The sequence below is a fragment of the Larus michahellis genome, chromosome 6, assembly GCF_964199755.1.
Source record: "Larus michahellis chromosome 6, bLarMic1.1, whole genome shotgun sequence".
Lineage (NCBI taxonomy): Eukaryota > Metazoa > Chordata > Aves > Charadriiformes > Laridae > Larus > Larus michahellis.
In genome coordinates this window covers 49,013,589-49,035,399 of record NC_133901.1, presented here as the reverse complement: position 1 = coordinate 49,035,399, position 21,811 = coordinate 49,013,589, and the positions used below count along the sequence as shown (strand labels likewise).

The window sequence follows — 21,811 nt, the reverse complement described above, 5'->3', positions numbered from 1 at the left end:
GACAGGAAAATGCATCTGATTTTGCTTTCCCTTTGACTGATAAATCTTGGCTGATACCAATTTTAAGTCCAGAAACGTGGAATAATGGAAAAACTCTCATGTTTTTCCAGGGTAAAATTAAGAGATAATGGAAATATGAGAGATATTTGGTGTGTGAACATAACATCCCTTGAGGTCAAACATAACTAGCTGTGACTGCTTTTGCTGTGGAATATATTAAATACATGTAGTTACAGTGCTTATGGTTAAGAATGGGGGTTTACGGAGTTCAGGAGAGTGCCTGGAACATACTTACAATCTCTCATAGCTGAGAAGGGTATGTTGATACTTAAGTCTCGCAGCCTGTAGGTCACAGCAGCTTCCTTTATAAGGCAGGTGGCTAGCTTATGATCAGGAAGATTTATCTCTGGTTTGCAAGCTGTGTTCCGTTCATGCTGGATTAGACATAACCCCCATAAAAGTCCTAGTGATTTGCTTGAGGTCTTGTTCCATCCTGCATTGTTACCCTCATACTCAAATTCTGGAGTTAAGTACTCTGTTGTCAGCTGCCTGTGTTTAGGCTTTAGCTGTGGAATAGCTGGGACACCTTCTTTGCAGTAGATAGAGCAGAGCTTAAGCTTCTAGCTCAGGCTCCTGAGCAGGCTTGTTAGTGCATTTGACTGGTTTTGTTCCATGACGAAGAGAAGGTTTGTCAGCGCTTGTGCTTTGGAATACCTGTACTGCTGTTGTCTCTAGATGCCCTTTTATGAGGAGCACTTCCACTACTTGATGGTGGAAGAAGCACGTAAGGTGCAATTTCTTACTCTTTTTGTTGCATGTTAACACTTGTAAACTGTATTTTTAATTTGAATTGGTTTTATGTGCTTGACCACTTAAAGCTAGAGACCATGCAGCCAGATATTTGAATTTTAGTATGGGTTATCTTTTTAGTTTAAACCATCTTTGGTGCCTCACAAGTTGTGTCCAGGCTTCTTCTTGGAAAAAAAGTAAAAATAATCTAACTGTAGTACCTGGGCAGATAAAGGACTTGCTTCAAAATGTCTTTTGCTTATGAACAATGTCTTATTTGCATATGTAAACAAGTGTGGCTACAACAATGATGTTTCTCAGTTTTTTGTAAGCTTTTGATAGGGCTGTAGGGGTCTGACTTCTTCACTACCTGCTCAGCTCTAGCTATTTTTCCTGAGGTTACAAAATGTGTAAGTGAAATAAAAGCAGATACCGTGGACTTTCTCTTCCACTCTTCATACAAATTAGTAATAGAAAGCTTGAACCCATTCATTTTACTGTTTTCATGTGCATCACTTCACTAGTCCTTAGCCTTTAAACTTTTAAGTAGTTTTATTTGTTATAATGCTGATGGGCAACTGGAGAGATAAAAGGGTTCTGCAGTAGTAAAGACGACTGTGAAAATAAGAGTTTTCCTAAAATATGCTGTCATAAATCACTATTTTGAGCATAAAAAGGAAGTGTCTATCTCTTGACATCTCTCAAGTGAGGCTTATAAAGATGGCTTTCAATCGTGCTTTTCAAGCGTGTTACAGAAGCTGGTGGTGTAATTGGAGTTTTGTGGTAAGGAACGTTGGTAGTTCAAATAACTCCATTTTGTTAGAACATGTAAAAAGCCTTAATCACAACTTTCAGTGATAGCCAGCCTTTCCTCGGGTGTCATTCTGAATAAAATAAAGACAGTTGAGATAACCAATGACCTGAGCATGGCTGTGCATCTTGTTTGTGTGAACTGTAGCACCGCATTCCTGCCTGGTGTGGCTGGAGTAGGGGTTGTCTGTCTGCATATTACAAGGAGACTTAATCACACTTTCATAAATAAAAATCCTTTCATGTGAGATTATGATGCCCTGGATTTTATAAGTGACTGTGAGTGACTCGAGCATTTATGTTCTTGCTGTGCCATAGAAATTCTTCAGATTATTTCAATTAATGTTGCACTCTTCACATGGTTCAACTTGGTGTGGTACATTCTTAAATCTGCCTGTTGCATACTGCAGTCCTTCAAAACGAGGAAACTTGTTTGGAGCTGTTTTTGGAACGGGTATGGAAACATTTCACCCCCAAGCACCGGGGCACAGGTGTTTACCTTTCCCTTGGCTATCTCTGGGATAAAGCCAGGTAGTAACAAGAGTGTGCTTGCTGCCCTCTAATGTCCTGTTGTGGTGTTCGGCTCATTACTGCAATAGTCTGTTACCAGGCACAGAGGCACGTTTAAATCTGTGGTGACTGCACTTCAGTAGAAGTAGAACGGAGCAACCAGGAGACAGCCCATGTGTGGATGATTCAGCCCTGCTTATGTCAAAGGTCCTTGCTTCCTTATGGTTCCTGACAGCAAAGACAGGCAATCAGTGCAAGGTAAGCCACTAATAAATGACAACTACTGGGTTGCACCTGTGGCAGTAGTGTCTTAACGGCAGGTACAAGTGCTTCCTGTGAACTGGCAGAAAGGAAAGCCCCAAAAAAATGCTCGTTCGGTTCTTATGTGACATGAAAGGGCTACATTTGTGGCACGCGGTTTTATCGTGTCTGTCAGCCTCCCTTTGCAGTGGAATATTTTTGTTCCTGATCTGGTCTGGAATTGGAATAAAACCACAGATTATATCAATTATTGTAGTGTGCATTCATTGTATGTTACCGATGGTTCCCTTCTCATGATTGTTCCTGGGCCTGCCTTTTAGTTGCCCGTTGTGTTTGTCTTTCCACATGCTGCTGGGTTAAATGGAAAGCAATAAACAACTAGATTCATTTTTGTGAGCCTAATGTACAGCATCATCCGCTTTAGCTGCGAGTTTGATACTAGTGCTCATGTAAAAAGAGGCAGGCTTTTCTTGCACAGTGATTTCTGAAAGATAAGCAATTAAAACATAAAAATGCTATTAGATAACATGTGGGGTGTTATACACTGTGAGATTTAGTTCATATCTAGACTTACCTACTGGAGTTGGGAAAAGTGCTGACAGACCTTTAACGATGGCGACCAGTCAGACTTTGTTTCAGCTCCAAATATTTGACCTTTACTGCAGCATGTGGTTTGGGTTTTTGTGTGGTTTTTTTTTTTTTTTTTTAAATGAGAATTTTCTGCTGAAACTGATGCCATGGCAATAGTTGCAGTACAACCACCGCCGATTCACAGGGATGTGAGCATCAGAAATCTCCCAAGTTGTGGGTGTTTTCCTGGGATGTTCTTTGCCCTGGATCCAGGGGGGAAGATCCTAGTGCTAAAGTAACGACTCTATTTGACGATTTTACATTGTTAGCAACACAGTACCGTTTTTGTTTACGGTGCCTGTGCTCCTATTGGAACACTAAATGGGCGTTACAAACGCCTCGCTAATCTGTCTGGGTGCGCTCCCTGGAGCCGGCTGGGTGCGGCAGCCTGCCTCCGGCTGGAGCCCGGCCTGGCACGGCGGGGAGCGCGGAGTCCTTGGAGAACGCTATTGATCCGCGGCGGCGCGGTTAGACACGCGCACCTTGGCCAGGCGCGCGCCACCCCTGCCTCCGTGAAAGGCACGCGCTGCCGGCCGCGTGCCGAGGGCGCCATCTGGCGGCCGCCGCTGCCCCCGCGCCTCCCGCTGTGGGGAAGGACGCGGGTCTGTGAGGCACCTCTCCGGGCCCGCCGGCCGGGAGAAACCGGGTGGAAAATAACAACTGCGGTAAATTTAATCCTGATCCTGAGCTAAAGGGACAGAATTAGAGGGGGGGAAACCCCCGTTCAGGCTGGCGCTCGGGTGTCCTTCAGCCCCGTGTCTGGAACAAGTGGGCAGCACCTGTCGGCTCCTGAGGGAGTGTTTGGTCCCGCGCCCAACCTGGGACTGCCGGTTCCTGCGTGCACCCCTCTTCTACCCAAACAAAACTAATTAACGAAGCAGGCTATCTTCTTGACTGCTGCTTTGCTCGCAACACTTTTCTAGAAACCTCCAAATGGCTTGAGATCCCTTGATTTCCAAAGGGACTTTCTGCCCACCCTCGGCTCTGAGAAGCACTTGCTGACAGGAGGACAGGGCACACCAGCTGCTGAAAGCCAGAAGGCAAAGGGGAAGGATTCAAAATGCTGCCTGACTTGTGATCTTCCCGTGTCTGGTGGCACAAGATGCCACAGCGTGGCACCACTGACCCTGTGGTGGCCACGTGGCTTGCCGGCAGCATGGCTGTGCTGCTGCAGCCGGGGACCTTGCACTGCCACAGTGTAGATAGCTCAAAAACTCTTCCCCCATCTTTAAAATTAATTTAAGTCCCAATCAAGCAATTAGATCACAGGGACAGGGAAGAGTGCCTGACAAGTCTACTCAGGCCTGTCCCTTGGGGACACTGAGGTGAAGCGCGTGTATCCTTTTGCTGGCGCTGTGTGGTGGTGGCCTCCCACTAGAAGCGGTTGCAGGGTGGTCAGCACTGCTGTGACGAGCAACCCCACCACTATCCCTTTCACACAGAGGGGCTGTTAAAAAGCTGATGGGCAGAATATTTCGGTTGAGGGTGGGTTATTTTGTTCATGAACATACAAAACTTGTCTTTCCTGGACCAAACCAGAAGACTAGTGCATCTATGGTGCCGGGCAGTGAACCGTGCAGCCAGCACTGCTCACCTGGTCTTTTTGGGGACCCTCATTGGTTTTTTGAGCCTTGTTTCCCTGCCCAAGCAGAGCATGCAAACACCCCTTTGCCAGGTATGTTGAGTCCCTCAGCTACTGGGGGGTGGGAGAAGGGGGTGCACTGCCAGCTGTGGGCTAGGCCTGGGCCCAGGGCAAATTTACAGTTATAGTGAATTTTTTCCTTGCTACCTTGTTGAGTGGATTGAGTGGGTTACAATTGATCATGAGAGTCACCTGGTATCACTTTTTACTTCTCTAATTGGCAGCATGTGCTTTGGAGAGCAGGGTAGGGTGTATTCCTGCCTTGCCCTATTGTTGGTGGTGCTCCACATGTGTCCTTTAGCCTGGACAAAAGCATGGCCGTAGCAGAGGAGGATGCAGTGGTGTTTGCTGCAGTAGTGTTTGGATGCGGGCTGCTCACTGTCATAACTGGGAGGCTCATGGGTTGGGCTGAGCAGGACCAGCTCTACTGGACATCCCCATGGATGTGGTAAGCAGAGGTGGTGGCCTTCCATGCTGCTAGCTGCAGAGTCTTCACTGGCAGAGACAGCACCAGGTGAGCGTGAATGGGCATTTCTGGTGTTTCAGGAATCAATGTTTTATGAAATGTTTTTAAGTAAACTGCGATTAACTAATACCTCTTCTGGGTACTGTAATTTAGTGTGGCTGTAGGCTTGTATTGCAGCCTCTGTAACAGAAAGCTGATCTCCTCCCATGGTATTTGAGGAAATATTTTATTATTGGTTTACTTTTTTTGAAGTTCCTTGGGAAATCTCATACAACATTCAGTCCTGGTGCAAGACTGGTAGGTTTTCAGGTGAGACCTAATGCTTTTTAGCAAAGGTCCTCTTTGTGTTTAGGGTATATCAGCATGCTGTTGAAATTGTTTACAGCCCACTCATATAGTCCAAAACTCACCTGGCTTAACTTTATCATGCCTATCACAAGGTGAATTCATGAGCGTGCATAGATGTTGGAGTCTTGGTAGGTCTCTCTGCTAAGCCAGCACGACCCAACTAACCCACTTTCTGCTTCAAAATGTCTCCCTCTCGTGGGCTGTGTAAACGGTCTGGCTCAAAGTCCCATTTCCTACCATTTCCTTTTCTTTTGTGGGAAGCTGTAGCAGGGAGGTGTACCATGCAGTCCCACCACAGCCATTTGTAGCAGCCTCTTCCAGAAGCACAGTTCCTCCTAACTCACAGCACACTCCCATCCCAAGAGGAGTGCCAGGGAGTTATGTGGTTGCTCTTGGTTGCCCCTGTGCTTGGTGAAGCACCACTCAGTACTGGGCACAGAGAGCGATGCTCTGCAGGGAGCATGAGCCCACTGTCTTGGAAGGATGTTTTTGTTAGCCTAATCCAGTTTCTTCTTCCTGAAATGAGATTGCTCTCATATTTCTGTTTGGGATTTCTTGAATTAAAAATATGGTGTGTCGCTGTAAGACGTGTGTCTAGTTTGGTGGGGTTGGGGTACACCTGGCCCTTGCGTGCTGGCCACACTGCAGAGTGCGGCTGTGTTGGCATTCATTGCAAGTGGGTATGTTCCTGCCTTGGCCGTGTGAGCTGAGCTGCCTGCACAGCAGCAAATGGGTACCTGAGGGGCAGGGTTTCAGGCATAAAGACCTCAGTCTGCTTAGCAGTAAGGGAGAGAAGGAAAGAGAAGTGGAGAAGTACCCAAAATGTAAACTTTCCACGAAAATAAAGCTTTAATTTTAACGTTTTCCTTCCCCCTTCACAGAATAACTTTCCTGTTGCATGGGAAAAACCATTCTTGCCTTTCCTCTGTTTTTCTTCCCTTATCCTTGGTAGCCTTTGAATCCCTTGGAGGAAAAGTACTGGGAGTTAGTTGAAACGATTTGGTGTGGCTGTAGCTGTTACGGTCCTATTTCTTTTTATGGAGATGAAGTAAGCTAAACCTAATGTGGAAAGAAAAGATAATTAAACATAGAAAAGGCAGTTATAACTTCTTCTAGTGAGTTTGGCTCCCTAATTTCCTCCACCTCTTCTGCTGGAGAAATGTGACCATGACACAAGGCTGCTTGGCCCTTCTGAGACCTAGGAAACCTCTACTGGCACAGGCTGCCTAAAGCTAGCTATTTTCCTGCTTATAGGTTCTCAGTTTATTAGCCTGGAGGCAAAAGAAGTAAAATGAGACCTAATAAGGTCAGGAAGGAGCACATAAGAGGTAGAATACAGAAATGCTTGATCATAAAATTAAAGTTATCTTATTATGCCTTTATGCAATACAGATGGTCAAAATTAAGATTGCTTGTACAAATTTAATTAGTCTTTTGCAACCTTCTGGGTGCTTAGCTTTGCAGCCTTAATCATGTGCCTTTAATGTAGTTTGTGGAGGTGACTATATATGCTTTCTAAGGTCAACAGGAAGACCCTAGCTGTAGGTCTGAAGTTTTCATGAAGAGTTTATCATAGTCCATGGCTGGAAGTTTAAATATACACTTGAAGTTAAGCTTGATCTCAAGGGCATCACTCAATATCTGGTATGTGAGTGACTATGTTGAAAATCAAGAAAGGAAAACTTGGTAGCACCTGTCAAAGTGCTGCATGACCATGTACGTAACGAAAGCTGCATGAGAGAGGGGAGCAAGATGGGCTTGGTGGCACCTGGGGTCTTTTCTGTAACATCAGAATGAATTTTGGGGTCCCAGATCTCTGGGTTTTGATCTCTGGTGTCTGTGCTTTTGCCTCTTTCAAGTTTGTCTTCAGTGATGACTTGGATCAGTCTCAGATTGTTAGACCTATCGGTCTGATCCTGTGCAGCAGACCTTGGTGGGGCCTGACAAGCTCAGCTTTGCTACTGTGGCCCAGGCTCTCAGCAGGAGACCTTACTAGCTCCATCTTGCTTGTCCCCCTGGCCCAAGGAGAGGGACCTCTTTGCCTGTTGTTGGGAATAGTTCCCAGGAAATGACTGTGCCTGAGACCCAGAGGTGATGTAGAAGCTGGCTTTACACAACTGTGAAGAAACTGCAGCTTTTTGTACAGAAACTGTTTTGTCGGGAGTTTGACCTAGTGAGTATCGTTTTGTAATTACACTTTGATAGTGAATTAATGCTCCTCTGCACTGGGGAGGTCTTTGAGGCTCACTGGAATATAATCTAGCTCTGCTGTTCAAAGGAAACCAAGGAAGGCCCTGCCATTTCTTTCAGGTTGTATTAATCTCTTTGATATAATACATGATGGCACAGTAGTTGCACAATTAACTGTGGCTTTCTGCTTTGGAACGACCGCGCTAATTACTTTACATTGAAAAGATGGATTAAGTGTCTTGGGAGACCATTTTACAGCAGTTGACATTTAGATGGCTAGAGGACGTTGAAGGTGACACTGTGGAAATGGCACACTAATACCTGGGAGGCTTAAGGAGACATCAGTAGCTGGGTGGAAGCTGTGGGTGAAGGCACCTGAGGGACCCTTTCTCATGTCTGTCTGTAGAGCTGGACCCCACTGGAGGTGGAGGCAGATGTGGGTCCCCTTGCATAGAGCAATGCAGGTCTCGGTGCCCCTGCCCTGTCCCCGTATAGCTCTCACAGCTCCGCCTGGATTCCATCACTGTCCAACAAAACTTTACACTTCTGGTTGCAGCTATGATTGCTCTTTCTGCCCTCCAGGTTTTGACCTGTAGCAGGCAACAGCAATGCCGACTTGCAGGAGGCAAATGCAAAAATATATACCTTACAAAGAAATGAAACAAGCATTCAGTGTCATGAAACACAGCCTGCACGTTTCCCTATAGCATTAGCTGTTACAGGGAAAAGGGTAGGACCTGCAGGGTAAACAATAATGCTTTAAAAATTCAGCATTTTGGATCTTTATACGTATTGTCCTAAGTTTTGTGATTTCTCCCTTTTTTAAATCTTTTTTTTCATAGCTAGTACAAGGAAATGCGTGCTTTGTTTACCTTTCAATGTAAATTCCTGATGTTTGCTTCCTAACAAAACACAGGTTAAAAGACACAAGTTACATCATGGGCAAGTATGAGGCTCCTTACCCATAAGCTTAAGTTTTATTTCCAGGTGTTACTGGTTTTGACTTCTATTTAGATTTGCAAACATCCATTTCCTTTCTACAGGTTTCTTTTGCAGCTGTTTTAAAATGTTTTTGTTTATTTTGGGTTTTTTTGGTTGTTTGTTTGTTTTGTTCTCATGCTCTTAGCTGGAGTCCCTTTCTGGGACATAACCCTATGGACTCCTGTGGCCTTGCCATGGAACACAACATGTAGAGGCTGGGTGTCCTGTGAACCTGTTCTCCCCTGAGAGGGGACTTCTTTTGCTGATGTTTTGGATTTGTGGATTTAATTCAAGTTCTTGGTGTTGTGAACGTACACAGGTTTTATCCTGGGTAATGAACACTGCATTGTAGTACGTGTATGCAGTGGTTAGGCATTGCATTTACTTGTGACAGCAGCAATAACGCGCTCTCATTAACTTATCTTTTGCAAATCTAATTTCACAGTGTCAAAAAGTTACTACTTTCTGCTTACGAACACAACCAAAGTCCTTACCCAAGTGTAACTCAAAAGGTTGCTGTAAAAATGCACAGGGTCTCTTGGTTTTTCAGTAGGTGAACAGGAATAAAATTATGAGCCTTTAAACTAAATAATAATTTTTTCCTTGTAGCTTGAGATCTGTTCAATCAATAATCTTTCTGCTAACTCTGGGGAGAATTTTAGTTGCCTCCATAAAATGTTTTAATTATTTAAAATCATAAAATATAAGTAGGCACAATTTGCTTGGAACTCATTAGGGAAATATATGAATAAGAAGAAAAGATAATGTTTGCTTCTGCATTAATTTAAAGCAGTCTCTAAAATATGAAATCTAATCCTGGAAAGCAGTGACTTATCAGCAATGTTTACTTTTCCTATAATAGGAATAAATATTAAAGCAGCTAGTTATGTGTTTATCCCCACAGTATTGCACTGAGGCAAAAAGGAAGATAAATAACTTGTCTGAAATCCCACATTAATTTCCCTCTTTTACAGGTTTTATGTTTGTTCATTTCCTTTTTCAAAACATTGCTTTTAAAATTATTATTATAAAACAGGTGACTGAGAAACCACGAGTAGCTGCAAATGCATGAGACCAATTTGTGTGTGATTAGAATTATGCAGAGGTAATGCTTTATACTCACGTACAGCTTTTCATCCCAGTGCAAGTCACCAGGCAGAACATGAAGCAGAAGCAGCAGCAGTGAAATGCCACTGCCCTGGGGCACGGCTTGGCAGACCAGAGAGCAGAGCAACTGACATGTGAGGAAACAAAAATCCTTTAAGTTTCTCTGAAGAAACTTCAGTGCTCACTGTAGCAGGAAATGCTCATTTGCAGCTCTTGGGTGTGCAAAGAAGGAAGAAATGTCTTTGTCATTACTTGCTTGGAACTTCTTGTTTTGGATCTCATCAGAAGTCCCTCCACAAAAGACCTGTCTTGCTTCATTTACAGCTTTCCACATTTTCATTGTGGGAAAGCCATGATAGTGCTGCTACTCCTGTGAAAATGAAATAAGCAGTAAAATCAAATGTGCTGCAAACCACCCAGACATGGGTCTACAACTCTTGTGAGTGGGGAGCTCGTAGGTTATCTGAATGCGCTGGTGTACCTCTTGTTTGGAAGAACAGATGGAGCTGCTCAGCGCTGTCATGTTCCTCATGGTAGTGCAAGGGTGGTGGCAGGGGTGGAGGAGGCCTGTGCAGTTTCAGTAGATGGGTTGGATAAAACCGAGTTGTATTCATCTCCACTAGTAGGGAGAACAGTCTTTTAAATCAGCACTGACCTCTTAGCTTCTTTACGCCTATTGTGGCCATTTAGGATGGATTTCTTCAAGTGATAAAGAGAACACAAGCAGGGATGCAGCTAACTGTGCGATATCAAAACGATATAAAAAAGAAGCCAGCTGCAAGTTATGGCACTTGCTGCTGTTGCCACCTGAATATCATCAAGATTGCAGTGGCTGAGACATAGTGTGTGCCGCAGGTCTGAGCTGCAAGGTTTCTGGGGAATGTGGGGAGCTGTTCGTGCTTCAAAAGAGGGGATGAGGTTTATATTCATGTTCCTTTCCCTGTATCCAAGGGCTTTATCACAAAAAGCTTGCTAATGTCTCCCATCAGCAGCAATTCACAGATAGTGCTGTCCATGTGTAACATGGCTAAATTCAAACAAACTAAAAGCACTTCATGAGTTTGTTAAAAGAAGGTGGGACAGCAATGCCAGAGGTTTGAACAAATGCCTCTAAGTTATGCTACACCCAGCAGCCCGGTTTTTCTTTAGGCCTGCGGCGACAGGAGAGACAGATGATGCTCCCCGCTTTGTCCCCTGCACGTCCCAGCGGGATCAGAAGCTGCAGCATTGAAAATGCAGAAGTGAGTCTTGAGCATTCAGGAACCTCTGTGTCTGTCCTTGGACAATGAGTTGGTTTTTTTGGGGCAGTCCTCTTCCTAGATTTCTAAGCACTCAGTCTGAGTCCTAGGAGTTTTCCATGTTGTACATGACTTCAAGCTCTTGCTATCTTTTTTATGGGTGTATCAGAGAGGGCCAGCACAAAGGGGGCGCATGGCAGCACTGCTGAGTGAGTGTCATCTGCTCATTTAATTAGCTAGTAGACATGCAAAGTCTGCTCTGTAACAGTCTTCTGTTCCTTTCCCCATCACGCATCCAAATGTCACACCACACTGTTTCAAATGTCACATCTTCGGAGCAGGGGCTGTGATACCAAGCCAGCAGCTAGGATTACATGCTTTCATTCTCATGGTGGCTTCTGGGAGTTACTGCACTAGAGGGATTTTTTTTTTTTTTTAATGCACTATCCTTCAGCCGCATTTGCTTTTGAGCAAGTCCCAGCTGTACATTTGTCAGCTGTGTTCACCTCTCTGGGGTCAACCCTTGCAACTATTAGAGATGCCAGTGTTGCAACAGCTGGGTGGTACAGTTTGTGTAACAGCTGTGCCCTCAGGTCACCTCCTCTTTACAGGCGGAAAGTCCTGAGCCTCTACAGTGCGAGCAGTAGATCAGGCAGATGTGTTACCTGGGAGGGGTGAGCAGACCCATAAGCTCCCATACAAGATCTCACCATTAGAGAGAGACAAAGACTTGCGCTGCATTATCATGTGGTTTGCTCTCGCCATTTAATGAAAGCCTAAGTTCCCATTGTCCCCACAAATTCCCCAAAGTTGATTCACCACTTGAATTAAACCATAATTATATATTATCAGCAGTCACTTTATAGTAAGGTTGAAGGATTAAATGCAGTTAGTGATGATGAATTCCAGACGCGCAGGACAGAAGCCTGAAGAGAAGGCCAGCTTCTGAGTAACTACAAGATAGAGTGTAATTTATTCTAAATATTTGATTCAATTAAGCTTCCTTCTGCTCTTTGTTTCAGCTTACAGATGGCTCATCAATCTATAGTTTAGGGACACATTGCTATTCTTTCTAATGGTAATTACGTGATCAGGATGGAGACAGGTTTGATTAAATGCTCACACTATACTCTGCATATTTAAAATGGAGCAGTGTCCAAAGCAGAGGCAAAATGCTAGCCCGCTGCATGCAGCTTCAGCCTCAGGCACTTGATAGGTCTTCCTCTAGCATAGATGATGTGGACTTTGCCAGTTCCGACCATTCAAGGAACAGGAGTTTTTGAATTCGTGAACTATGATTGTTTCTATCTGGTTTGAATGTCGCTGAACTGTTATTTGACAGTTTCTTGCAAAAATATGGTGCTTTCCCTTTTTTTGGCTTGGCTTTACTGAGAGGATTCTTGGAAATTAGTAGCAAAACAGTTACAGAGTCTGCGATCAATCTTCCAGTGACTAATGCGTGTTTGGGAAAGGCCATCATGGTACTTTTAGGCCAGGGGTACTTATTCTTAACACCTTGTAGCTTGCTTGTGATTGTCAGCCTGCAACCTCTGAAAGCAGGAATATTTGCCCCAGCTATCAAAGTGTCCCATTTTGTGTTTGTAACTCTTACAAATTTTTGTTATCTACTTAAAAAGTAAAATTGTAATGTAGAATGTGGCCAGAAGCTTTGCATGCAAACGTATAATGATCTTGCATATTCCTTTAGCCACTCCATCTGAGGACTATTATAGTCATTAAGACTTAGGTAAGGTGTTATTTCTTTTATGCAGATAAGAAAATTGAGGCACACAGAGGTTTGAAGGTCTGAGGGTAGAACTGTACCCAGAAAAAGAAATTGGGCAAGCTTTATGCCCTATTTAAAATCTCATTTAAGGGCCATATGCACCTTGTCCTGGCCTTCTCCCAGGCATGGATTTTACTTTACAGCAGCCAGTCCTCAATTCAGCAAAGTACTTAAGCACATCCTGACATGCTCTGCTGAATCAGGGTTTTAAGTGGAAGTGACAGAAATAGAATTGAGATCTCCTCACCCCTAGCCCCACTCTGAAACCATCAGGCAATGCTTCCTTTCTTCTTTACTCCCCATTTCCACAAGTGTCTGAGACAGGTAAAGACCTGTGCCCTGGACATCTGCCCCATATCAGAACCCAAGCCACCCAGTTGAAATTTCAAACGTACAGGCCAAGTGGCCAGTTCTAACAAATTTGAGACTTGAAATCTCTTGCTCCCAGAGCCTTCAGTCATTCAAGTGCATTATTTAAGCAAATGAAGAAAGATTCTCTTAGCTCTGATACAGTTTCCCTACAGGAAGCCAATGAATCTAAGTGACTTTTTTCCTCAATATGCGTATGATATCCTTCCAGCGTATCAGTCCCCCAAAACAGTGGAGCTTTTGTCTGTAAAATACTATTATTTTTGGTTTCTTGTTTAATTAGGTTTTCTCTGTAATAAGAATTTCAGGCTGAAATAGAAAGCCCTAAAAATTAGTTATTACTATTTGTACTTCACCATGGAAGGAAGCCATTAGTTGGATTCTTATTTTCTAGCTGGAACAGAATATGCCTCCCACACCCTTAAGTCTCTTTCATTGATCCCAGGTAAGGTGAGCTTTTTCAACTACTGTTTCTTTATCAAAAATTTTATAGAATGCGTCAGGGTGAAACAAGCATAATGGATGATAACAGAAAGTTAATTTAACTATTAAGAATAGTTAAGAATACTGTAGGAAAATACTTTACTAGGGCATGGAAAAAGCATAATTTTGTTACATGTTGCCTAGGGAAGGGAATCTCTGCTTGCAGTAATTATTTGAATAGCCAGTTAACAGCTGTATTGCATCCTCATACAATCATCGTTTTCCTTCTGTAGACTTGCCACCAATGCTCTGTGCTTACAACTTTCTAGGAAACAAGCACATAGCATATTGCTTCTTTGGTGGGCAAAAGGGAGGGAGAGAGGAAGGAGGAAGAACTGTTCTGGTTTTCTTCTTGCCCTTTTGCTCTTCCTCATTCTGACTTCAAAAAAAATCTACCTGTACTGTCACTAAGGTTAAAGAAACGCACTCCTCACACACAAAGGTTTTAGGGAGTGCTCTGTATTAGAAATCCTGTTTGTCCTTTGACACTCTTTTAAAGACAGACCCCCACCCCGACTATGTATATTTGAGGCTTCTTATGTAGTACCTTTCAAGGATTACCAGTGACTTTCAATATCATTAATTTGTGAAGGGTAGCGATCTCCTTGATGCCATATACGTTTCATTAAAAATCCATTTTTCTATTATGGCTTTTAACATTAGTAAACTCCACTTCTTTTCCTTTTGATGGTATGGTAGGACTGATTATTCTGTTACTCAGTAACCTCTTCTATGACAGAAAATGACTTTGTTGTATCGACTCACTTGGAACTCAATCGTTCTACAGAGGGACATTTTTTTCAACCACTGTCTTACAAGGACAACTTCACGTAAGTTTATTTGCTTTATTACAATTAAAATAAGTAGTAAAAACAATAGTAGATCTCAAAATAAGTCTCTTTTCTCAACTGAGCTGCCCTTAGGATCCTGCTGCTCCTAAAGTCTACTTTCCCAGGCTATGCTATCCAGTGGACATATAGGTTAAATACCCATTTTTTTTTATACTGCTCCGCCTGCATTTTTCCTGATGATTTGATGCTGCTTGTTGTTTCCCATCTGTTGGGCTTCCTCCAGTTACAACTTGAACGCTAGTGTGACTCCATCCCCCATTGGGAGCATGCTGATATTGACTCGTGTGTCTCTGAGAAGCTTCTCATTGAGATGGTGGATGCTCTGTGTTTCCAAGTCATCCTTTCTTGGTTTTAGCACCCTTCCACTCCAAAGGACCTATTGAAAAAAGAAATGTCATGCACCTCTTTGTTCCAATATGTTCCTTGGACCACAAAGAAAGCTTTGGAAAAGGTCCTGCATATTTTCTAGAAATTTATATTATTTATTGTATTTCAGATTTCTAGTGGTCTCTGACATGGAGCTGTCATAAGCAAAGTGGGGTTAGGTGTCGATAGAATTGTCCAATTGTACTTCTACTGCAAATTAGAAGCCAAAATAAAAAAACATGTGATTAAACATCGGTATTTTTAAAAGCCCCTATTTAGCTACCACCATAGCCCTGAAGGTTCCTGAAGTTTAACATCATTCTTTGTTAAAAAAGTAAAAAAGTTATCAATTGATAACTTATTAGTAGTTATTGATTACAAGTGCTACCTTTGATCTTGACTAAGTACTGTGCATAGTAGAAAATGCACTACAAGACAAATCAGAATAATACAGAGCATTCTCTGTACTGAATTACAAAAAAATTTAACTTTCTGTTACCACAGGCTGTTTATGTACCAACATAAATTTAACACATTACTCCTTACTTCTATAGGGTTTTACTCTTTGCTTATATTAGTGTTCCATATAGCTTACTTTAGGAATTTATGTTGAATTCTAAAAGGCTCCTTTGTATAATACGGAACAAACACATTGCAATTGGCAACTGAGTTGCATGTCAGAAATCACATTACTAGAATCTAACGGTGACTTTTTTTTTTCCTTTCCCAGAGGCAAAAGCAGTAACTCCCTGTGCTACTGACACTACAACTGCAGTACTTACATTATCTATAGCTATTATTCCCCCTTTCTTTATGAGGCGCAAACATTTTTCATAGTACTCATTGCAGCTTTCTTTATCCGCATCAATGAAAGCAAAGTCAAAGGTTTCCGCTTCTCCACTGGCCAACAGTTCATCTAGATGAGCAACAAAGTGAGTCATTACACCCTGGTTAATGCTGTGTAGGAGGAACTCGTACATTTTTGTTAGAGTTCTCATTAAATAATATTTTTGGTGCCTTGACCAAGCAGCCTATTCCTCTACAGCTAATTACTAGAAAAGCTTATCCCACAGAAACCAATCTAGACATGATGTATGCCATAAACCACTCAGTTACTGAGTTCTGCCTACTTGGAAGTTCATGGAGTGGTTCTAAACCTGCAGGATACAGCTGGGACTGCTGAAAGGTACAGTAAAAACAAGTCCAGCAGTTTGAAACTGGACACACTCTACACCTTCAGCTATTTTTTGAGCTGACTGAGGAGAACTGTTTTCTTAAGTGGATTAGCATTTTTCTCACATTTATGAACAAATCTTAAATGCTAATCTCTTGTAGATGATCAAGTGCCACAATACAGGTCATGAACAAACCCCATCACAGATCTTTATCACAGCAAAAAAAAATGCTGTAAGTATTCCCTCTCTGGGCCAAGGCAAGTGGAATTCAGTTTTAAGTTCTCCTAAATGGACTTCTTGACCAAGAACTCCAAATTGCCAGTTGTGGAGGGGCTGACTGCTGCCTTCCTAAGGTTCTTGTCCACCCCTCTCACTTGCCCTTATCCTCTGTCAACAGAGGATCTTTTTGGCTGAAGCACTGCAAAGATAAAGCTGTCCATCAGACTTCAAGGACAGTGCATCCTAGCAGACTACTAATATTTGCCTCTTTAGAAAGCGTTGATAAATTTGGAAGTAACACAAGGTGAGGGATGGATCTGTGGATCCATCAAATACCTTTGCTGGAAATCTCCTTATGCCGCCTCTATTCCTAGCAAACTTCTTGCATTTTCAGAATATTTATTAATGTTCCCTCTGCCCCACATCTTTGCTTTTCTTGAGTGAGAAAAGTCATTGCCTTTCTCATGGTCTTGCATACTCTTCACACTTCCTAAATTTGAACTCCTCTGGACACAATTCAACTGTTATACCCTAAGTTTTATATTGGCTTCTGTATTATTTTTTTTTGCACCTCAGCCCTTTCAGAAAACTCTTCCTGTATATAACAAAGAAATACTTGCTTAGAATGGACAATGGATAAGAGAAATTGGGCTTTGTCTAATTAATCTCTTTTAATCAGCTTTCCCAGAAGCAGCTGACAATAGTACTTCATAGATTAAACAAGGCGATGAACAGGACAGGTGAGTGACCAGTACAGCCCACCACACAGGACAAGCATTTTTTTCCTCTCTGCTAGCATGTAGGAAAACTGTGAACTTACGAAGTTGTGAAGTTTTCTGATGATATATTTTTTTTTAAATAAGAGAAGTTGTCTCACTGTTAGCAAAGGGATCACATCTACAAGCATATTTGGTCTTAGATTTTGTCAGCATTATATCCATCTTCTATTTCTAGGGAAGGGAAATAAAAAGTACTCTAGGTTACTTACCAAGTGTTTGAATTGCTGGCTTAATCCGCAGGTCAATTTTATGCTCTACACCTGCCTAGAATGAAAAAAAACCCAAAAAGTCGATGAAAGTGATCAAGAAATAACCTATTAGTAGGTTGTACTCAGGGACTGACTGGTGTTCAGATATTTTTCCTATTATTTCTAGGTTCCAGATGGCACTTGTCTTTCCAAATCGAACCGTCTCAGCCTCACACAGAATGCTTCTGTGTGAATGTGTGAGTCTAAGATACCAAAATCCCCTGACATGCAAATGCAGCTGTCCCAAACATTTAACAGAAGAGATGCTGCTTACCTCTTTCCACAGTGGCTTACCTCTTTCCACAGTGGCTTTCCAATTTTGACATAGTCCTCATTTATATCACAGGCAATAACTCTGCCATTATCTGGCAGTACAAGGGCCATATTCAAGGTATTATAACCTGTGAAAACACCTGGGAAAATCATAAGAGTCATCAACACTTACCATATTGTGGGGAAAAAAAAAATAATTAAAAAAATAGTAAACTACAGGGCTTTCTTCAGGAATAAAAATCCCAGAGGAGTCAAGGATGGTAATTTTTTAATGGACGCAAAAGGTTTTCCCCTGCATTTTAATGGTGGGTTGGGAGGAATTTTTACTTTTTGTTTTTGTTTAAAATCAATCTTTTAGCAAAGTTTAATGTTGTCTTTTTCCAGAATTCTCCTGGATACACAGGGCAGAATCTGGTCTTGCATCTCTGAGGAGCACCCTTATTTAAAAGTGTAGTTAAATCCTGAGCCAAAGGGACTGGACCCGCAGCAGAATACCAGGGCATCGTAACAGCCAGGGCAAGAATGAAGATGGTGGGAACCCATACCTGGCTGCTCAGTATCAGTCTGGCTTTGGGACATCCTGCTAACGTAGGTGCATCAAGGAAAGTGGATTGGATGCAGGGTCTGTGCAGCAAAACATTTCCTTCTGGTGAGAAACTGATATAGGAAGGAAAGAATACACCCTGTTCTGCAACTGCTGGAGACCCAAGTGATCTGTTGATCTTATTTTTTCAGATTGACTCAGAGTTGACGAGACATTGATGCTGATGCCAGAATTACTGAATGCACAAATAGACAAAGTGGAAAGTAAGTGCAAATCAGACACTACTTCTAACACTGTAGTTTCCCCACCTGTCTGCCGAGACAGGTATGCAGTGCCTTACTTTGTTTAGATATCTTATGTAAACATGGCTGTATTTGAAGAAGCACAGTCAGGAGCTTTATTCCTCTACAGAGCGGACAAAGTGACACTCTTACCTATTTCAATAACTTTCTTGGCTTTAATGAGTTTGACTAAATTTGCCATAAGCTGAGCCTGGTCACAGGATACCATCATTTTACCCCAGGGATGATCAGCAGTGAGCTAGAAAGGGTTAAAAAAAATAACACATCACAAAAAAAAATTAATAAAATTCAAAGCTTCCAAAATAATATCCTGAAGGGAAAAAAAACAGAGAACCCCCAGGAAAAACAGACAGCCTGACCCTTCTCATTTTAGATGGCTTTGTGCTTCATGTATGAGCCAGAAGTTGGTTTGAATTTAACAGTAACTAAGGAGGGTGGCGGGTGTGTCATAAGCAGTGACTAATCGTTCAAAGCAGTAATACGCCCCACAGTTACCATGGCTGTGTCAAATTCAGCAACAGTTATAACTGATGAAGTATCAGAGAGGAACTATGCCTGTGAAAGACCTTTATTTCTGTGAATTTACATAAACAGATGCACTTTTTTTTTTTTATTATCACCTTTGTACTTATGCCCTTATTCCTCCAAGACACGTAGGATGGTTTGATGAACTGCTAGGTTAAAGTCTGTTGCCAAAGGTCAGACCATGTGGTTCTGGCCACAGAGTGCAGAGCTGGAGGAGCTGTGCCCATGCCAGGGTGGGAGGGTCCCTGGCATTGAGGAGGGGGCAGCAGGAGAAGCTGGGCTGTGCCGTGGCAGTTGAACGGAAAGGACGGTCCTCCCATTTCTTTTCTTCCTCTAGGGCTCATTCTAGCCAACCAGCTCCAATACTTAACATTTAATTGCTTTTATATAGGAGTAGTTTTTCTCACTTAAAATGACTCAATCCTGAGTTAAGAGGTCTGTTCTGAGCTCTGGCACTGGAGCCTGCTGGAGGGCATCACCTCTCCGACCTACAGTTTCTTTATATGCCAACTGAAATGAACAGAAGTCATCTGTTCAGATCAAAATCAAGTGCAGCCCAAACACATGGGCTTGGGAGCCATGGATAAAAAGACATGTCTAAAACATGTGCCAATACTATTAAATACTCATTTGGTAGCCCTAAACATTGAAGAGTCTGGATATTACTAGTTCAAAACAAATTCTAATGTCTATGCAAATAAGATGGAGGAAGGAATATCACAAATAGTCCAGCAGTTCAGGACAAGGTGTGGGCGATACTGTTCCTAGTAGAACATTAACAGCACTCCCCAGAAAACCTGCACTGGGGGATAAAATACTGACCAGTCGCAGCTTCTTTAGAATTGGATGTTCCCGCAAGGAGTGATCCAGTATGTATTGCCAGAGAGGACCGCTTTTCCCAATAATACTCTTGGATGATTTGGGTGTCCCAAAAACTAAAGAAGGGTATCTTTTACCTACAAAAAAATAAGAAGTAATAAGATCATCTTTATTTTTCAGTTATTGCCTGCTTAAATAAAGCAAGCACTTAAGTATCACTAAAGGTTAAAGAGTTCTTTGCTCTGAAAAATCCAGTGAAAAAGGAAAATGCAATGTAGCTGGACAGCTTAGTGGACTATATTTTTTCCCCTACTTTTTAACCTCTAAGATGTTCACACCAAGTCTGCAAAGGCTGAAAGGGAAAGGCTTGCCTACTGTGTTGTTCAGTGGCCTATGTGAAGGTTACAAGCTGCCACAGTTTTACAGAGCAAGTAACCCCATCAAAACTCAAACGGCAAGCGTAAGGAGAGAAGCATGAATGAGGCTCACTCTTTTCATCATTTGGGGACCTTGTTTTGCAGATGGATAGAGGCTGCTGGTCTTTAGAACCCTCAGCCAATGCATCTTCTCAAGCCTTGTGTTCTCCTAAGGACAGTGTCCTGCTCTCTAGCCACGGTAAATCTGGCAATGCTCAATCTTGTTTAGCATGAAACCAGTGTGCAAAAAAAATAGGTGCTGAAAGCTGAAGTTTAAAGACTATTGCTTGTCAAATACAGAACTGATCTCAGCTTTGATGCCCTGTGCTTCTTTTACCAAATCGGGCAAATATTTTAAAGAAATAAAAAAAAAAAAAATTCAGTTCCACATCTCCTGATAGTTGTTCGCTATTAAAGAACACTTTTATTTGAGGTTTTTATTTTATTTTCTGTTAATGGCTCTGTTTTACAGACAATCGCACTGAGACGTAGAGTATTTCAGCAACTTGCCTGAAGTCAAAGGGTAAGTAAGCCAGCAGCTGCGTTACAAACCCACCTTCCCCTGCCTCATCGTGGGCTCGTAGGTCCTCTGACCCCGGGGAATAGCAGAGAAACTGTCACCAGAAAAGAAAACAGTGACCAGGACGCCAACCACCGCGTTTTCTGGCTGGCCAAAGAAATGCAGGCAGGGGCAGGGCTAACAGGGTGCCCAGGGCTGGGAGGGTGCCCTCGCCTTTGCTGGGACCTTGGCCCCGGCTACACGCAGCAGTAGCTGGATTACAGGGAGCGGCTTGGCCTCTAATAGCATCAGCGTATTTACCGCCGCAGCTCAGCGAAATCCCGGCCGGCGGGGCAGCCCCGCTCAGGGGAGCGGCGAGGGGGCTGCTCCCCCAACGGCCGCCCGGCCCCGCCAGCAACCAGGGGCTCCCGTCTGCCCTCAGAAGGGGGAGGGTCCTCTCCGGGCGCCGCTGTCCCCGTCCCAGCCCCTGGGGGGACAAGGGGAGGGTGCAGCGCCCAGCCCCCGTGAGCGTGTGCGTGGGGGGCGGGCGCCGCTTACCTGCGAGCATCCCCGTGGCAAAGGCGACCCCCAGCATCGCCGTCCCGACGGCCACTTCTTTGGGCACGCTGAAAAGGGGCATTTCGGAGCCGGGAGGGGCGCGGTGCGGTGCGGCGGCTGACAGCGGCGCGGCCCGGGCTGGTCACACGCGGGCGCGGGGCGGGACGGCGAGGCGGAGACGCCGGCATGTGGTGGCGGCGCGGTGAGCCTCGGGACGGCCCCGGGCCGCTCCTCCTCCCGGAGGGGCGGAGCGGTGCGCGGGTGTCGGCGGCTGCCAGCACCGCGTGTCCTCTTGGAGCTGGCGCTGTGGTTGATTTTGGTGGCTTTGGGCTTGGCGGGCGGAGGAGATGCGCGCCTTCCTCTCGAGGGATACACTCTGTCACTTTTCACTGTAAAGTGACAAAAGCAGCACTTGGGGTTCGTGCTGCCACCTCCTCAGAGGCCGGTTCTGGTAGGCCTTCGGTTATAGTCTTTGTTTTAAAACACACGCGGATGTTGTGTGAACTGGTAACGAGCTCTGACTGTGGAGCTCTTAAGAGCCTTCATGAGAGACTTGGGCCTCCAATTAGCCCTAGAAATGAGCTTTCTCCTTCCCTAGCATCTTGTGTTTTGCAGCTGAGATACGAG

The 21,811-nt window shown here is 43.6% G+C and overlaps 1 protein-coding gene across 1 annotated transcript; it reads right to left on the bottom strand.

The window, feature by feature from the left end:
* Positions 1 to 14,441: 14,441 nt before the first annotated feature.
* Positions 14,442 to 21,416, bottom strand: COMTD1 (catechol-O-methyltransferase domain containing 1). Its single transcript, XM_074590983.1, has 7 exons — positions 21,185 to 21,416; positions 19,715 to 19,848; positions 18,500 to 18,605; positions 17,543 to 17,661; positions 17,210 to 17,264; positions 15,610 to 15,743; positions 14,442 to 14,837 (listed from the first exon to the last, which is right to left on the bottom strand). The coding sequence occupies exons 1-7, from the start codon at positions 21,264 to 21,266 to the stop codon at positions 14,685 to 14,687; spliced, it is 783 nt and encodes a 260-aa protein (XP_074447084.1). The 5' UTR covers positions 21,267 to 21,416; the 3' UTR covers positions 14,442 to 14,684.
* Positions 21,417 to 21,811: the final 395 nt, after the last annotated feature.

What these genes read in the sequence shown, in the direction of transcription:
- COMTD1 (XM_074590983.1), bottom strand. Translation starts at nt 21,266, where the DNA reads ATGCCCCTTTTCAGCGTGCCCAAAGAAGTGGCCGTCGGGACGGCGATG. An exon ending in TGCCACGGGGATGCTCGCAG is followed by an intron (nt 19,849 to 21,184) that starts GTAAGCGGCGCC and finishes ATTTTTTTGTAG; the next exon opens with GTAAAAGATACCCTTCTTTA. An exon ending in GAAAGCCACTGTGGAAAGAG is followed by an intron (nt 17,265 to 17,542) that starts GTAAGCCACTGT and finishes TTTTCATTCTAG; the next exon opens with GCAGGTGTAGAGCATAAAAT.